A 4,005-nucleotide genomic window follows, 5' to 3' on the forward strand; every position below is an offset into this window, starting at 1 on the left:
TTGCTAATTCATAACTAATTTTGTTACTGTTATGAATCGGGCGACCCCTGTGAAAGGGTTATTTGATGCCCCAAAGGGGTCGCAACCTACAGGTTGAGAACTGCTGGGTTAGAGAGAGAAGGTGTATCGGACCCTCCACTTAACACTTGGCTGACCAGCTATTTCAAGCCAAAACTATCCCATGCAGCAGGCGCCTATAAAGACCTTTAATGCTTTCAGGCTGACAAACTGCAGAAACTCAAGGAAGGGCAAACATGACGTGGTCGTTACATAATCTGGTGCCAATTTGAGACTATTCAGAGTGAAGGGATTGAGTTTAGCCTGAGTTTAGTCAATCAGGTAGCTGGTCGATGACCTCATTTGGAGACGCTACGGAGATAAACAGTCCACTGGAAGCAGGACAGGCACAGTCTCTGCTTGGCATTCCTGTTGACAAGACACATGGAGCTACATCAGAACCCTGGAGCTGGTGAAGCCACGGGGAGACCCCTGCCAGCACTGAGATGCTTCCACCGCCACTGGATCCACAAGACTTTCCACCCACTGGCTTGCGATCTTTGCATTCGGCGTCATTGCATGTGTTTCATGAGTCTGAAGAGGAATTTATAGATTGGTATCGGACCTATGGGCTAATATTGAACTTATGGACCTGATCTGGAATGGGCTGGGATGTTTTCTCAATATTCTAATTGCTCTTGGATATAAAGCTCTTTCTTAGACACATATGAGTGTCTATAAATTTGTTTCTCTCTAAAAAAAAAAATTGTTTCTCTAGTCTACCCAGACTAACACACATGAGTTAACTTGTCAGTGGTCAGAAATAGGTTGACAGGAATCAGCCTTGAGATGAGGCTGAGGGCAAAGTCTCTCTCCACCTTGTGAAGGTACAGGTGGTTAGACTCCCCTGTCTTGGCATTTTCACAACAGTGAATGTATCCACAGAGTCCCCGGTCCTATAATATGTTCAATGTCAAGTGCTAAACTCATCCCATCTATTCTGGTGTGGGAAACAGAAAAGTTATTCCCCAGGTTGTCCTCCCGTAATATATGCCAAACCGAAGATACTGACTATACACTTAGAGGTCAAGTGCTTAAAGGTTATCTGCCTGAAACTTATCAGCCATCTAGAGCCTCCAGACCCTAGAGTCTGTCCCACCCTAGGTAGAGCCCACTCCCTTCTGATAAGGATGTTGCATTGTTCCCCTGAAGGAGAGCCCAAAGACATCTAAGGTCAAGCCAACTCAGGGACGACCAAGGTTAGGCTGCCATCTTGACTCTAGAGCCTGCCTGTCTTGTTATGTGTGTGCCTTCCTGTCACATGTGTGCCTACTGGACAACCCCTTCCTGTTACGCATGTGGTTACCTGTAATTAGGGAGACTGGCACGCCCCCTGAGTGTATATAAACCTTGGTTGGAAATACATTCTCTCTGTGCTGATCTGGCTCTTGAGGTGAGAACTAGTATGTTTTGTCTTGTCTGATGTCTCTTTAATTTGACCCCTCAATGACACAACCACCCCTTGCACCTATCTGATTGTGGGGGCCGGTACCCCACATTCCAGTGCTATATTGCCTGACAATGCAGTAACTGTTTATTCCTCCACAGCTTTTAGTTTTTAAAATGTTTACTTCTTGGTTGAACTAGTGTTTTAGAGGCCTCTACAGATCCATTAGTAAACAACGGAAGATACAAAATCAATACAAGTCACCTGAGTCTGGACCATCTTCGTGTGCTCTTGGGACATTATCAGCAATTGGGATGCCCTGTGTCTGTGTTCGCCGGATCCGATCTAAATTCTGTTCAGAAATTCCAGTGCCCCGGCACGCATGTCCCCAGCATGACGATATCCAAATTCTGCAACCTCTTCTTTCCTTCGAACAACTCTCTTGCTGCTGAGGTTTCAGGACCTGTGGGTTGAGGGGGAAATTCAATGAGTAGAACATTGCCCTTTTGGCCCAGATACCGTCACTGCTCCTACCACTCTCCTTAACCAAAAGCCCTCGTTATTGTCGGCTGCCCCTTATTTGGGATCTCAGAATGTGGGAAACAGAATGATTTCTCCCAAGTGGTCTCCCCCAAATATATGCCAAACCCAAGATGCTGCTTGCTGCACTAGGAGGTCATTGAAAGTAGGTCAGAGGTTACTCTCCTTAAGGGTATCAGCCATCTAGAGCAACCAGACTGTATAGTCGGACTCACCCAAGTAGGGCCCACTCCCTTCTGATATTGTTCCCTTGAAGGAGTGCCCGAAGGCAAGCCCAGGACCACTCAGGATGACTAAGCTTAGGCTACTATATTGAGTCTAGGGTCCACCCATCTTGCCACATATGTACTTATTCCCTCCCTGAACTATTGTGTGTTCACCCCTAGGTCACCCCCCTCCTATTGCTTGTATTGTCTATGTTACAACCCCTTCCTATGACGTAGGTTGTCATGAGGCTTGCATGCCCCCAAAGATATATAAGCTTTGGTTAGAAATTAAACCTTGCAAGAGCTCTCTCCTGCCCTCTCGTCCCCCACCTCCACGTGTACCACCAAGAGGAGCTGAGGTGAGCATGCTACCATGAGATGTGTCTGACTTCTTTATTTTATTCTCTCTCTCCCATCTCTCCCATTTCCCTACGACTTTACTATGATCTTTACATATCTTAACTGTACAATTGAGCTTAACAAACCCACGATTAGTTATGGGGGGCTGGTTACCCCCACATCAGAACATCATACACCTGTAGGCATTGAGACATGATTCAGAACTTGAGGAGATAATGGGTACTAGATGGCTTTAAAAGAATGATGCTTGTACAATTAGAAATGTAAGTGGAAGCAGAAGCAGTTACAGCAGAAGAAAGAGGAGGAAACTGGATCCCTACCTCACGACATATAAAATCCATTTGGGCCCCAAAACATATTTCAACATCAGCTTGCTGGCATAGGGTTCCTCCAAGAAGTTGGTGGAGCTAGATTTCCTTATCCAGTGAGCGGAGTGAGAGCCGAGCACCATCTAGCTGTGGAGCTGTGAATGACTGATCCTCTTTGAACTAGGAAATGGAACATGACACCAGAGGATAGAAGGAGGCGTGGTAGAGTTGAGGCAGCAGAAAAACCAAGGGTCTGTGACAGTGCCGTGGGCTTCCTGGCTGAGAGAGAGTAAAGTTGAGTGCCTTCAGGCAGAAGACTCATTTGCAGAGTGGTTTGCCTCTAGGCACTTAACCAGAGGGGCTAAGTTTGCTGGCACACAAAGCTAGAGATAAAAGTCTTTGGGCTGATATTTGTAGCTGAGAAGAGCGCCCTATGGCCATTTATCAGCGGTACTAAAATAATTTTGTAGTGGTGCCAAGCAGGGCAGAAGCCAAGGGGCTCCGTATATGAGAGGCTGAGGACCAGAGAGGCATGACTAATAAGAAGCCCTCTTGACCAAGGAACTGCATCCTGAGCATTGCTGATCTGGAACTGTAACATGTGAACTTCCTTACCTGAAAATGGTGAGTACTGCTTGTGAGCTTTCTGTGGTCATTGCCATGGATTGGAAAACCCAGAAGAGAAGTGGAGTGTGTTTAAGGAAAGGCAGTTGGTGTCAAAATCGGTAAGGTTCAAGAAGGAAGGCGTGTCTGATCACCACCTCATGGGAACTGGCCTTGGGCTGATTATGAGTTTGATTCTCTCTCAGCCGAGTCCAGTCAGAGCAGGCCAGACATGCCCTCCACACCATTTTTAATGGCCACTGTTTAGCGGAGGTACTTCCGGTGACTAACTGGCAGAGCTAAAAAAGAGTGTTGTAACCCTTTCCCAGAGCAAGGCAGGGGCCAATGACTAGAGAGAGGCATGCCTGTGGATAATAGCAATTGAAGAACTGTATCCTGAGTCATTTCTAATCCCAATTTGTAGCCTGTTACTGCCCTAATGAAGCCGATCGTCTGTGAGTGTTGTCTGGGCATTTGTGCGGCTGTCATAACAGATTATGGAACAGAGCAGAATAGGTAGTGCCAAAGGAGGGGCAGTTGGTGT

At 46.6% G+C, this 4,005-nt stretch overlaps 1 protein-coding gene across 1 annotated transcript in view; it reads right to left on the minus strand.

Annotated features, from left to right (window-relative positions):
* Positions 1-2,061, minus strand: part of LOC101650989 (zinc finger protein 613-like) — a 16,428-nt gene extending 14,367 nt beyond the window's left edge. Inside the window, 1 exon segment of the mRNA XM_045292422.1 lies at positions 1,709-2,061. Within this exon segment, the coding sequence (XP_045148357.1) occupies positions 1,709-1,744 (36 nt within the window). The 5' untranslated portion in view covers positions 1,745-2,061.
* Positions 2,062-4,005: the final 1,944 nt, after the last annotated feature.

The sequence above is a fragment of the Echinops telfairi genome, unplaced genomic scaffold, assembly GCF_000313985.2.
Source record: "Echinops telfairi isolate 266 unplaced genomic scaffold, ASM31398v2 ScPeMD7_655;HRSCAF=1070, whole genome shotgun sequence".
Lineage (NCBI taxonomy): Eukaryota > Metazoa > Chordata > Mammalia > Afrosoricida > Tenrecidae > Echinops > Echinops telfairi.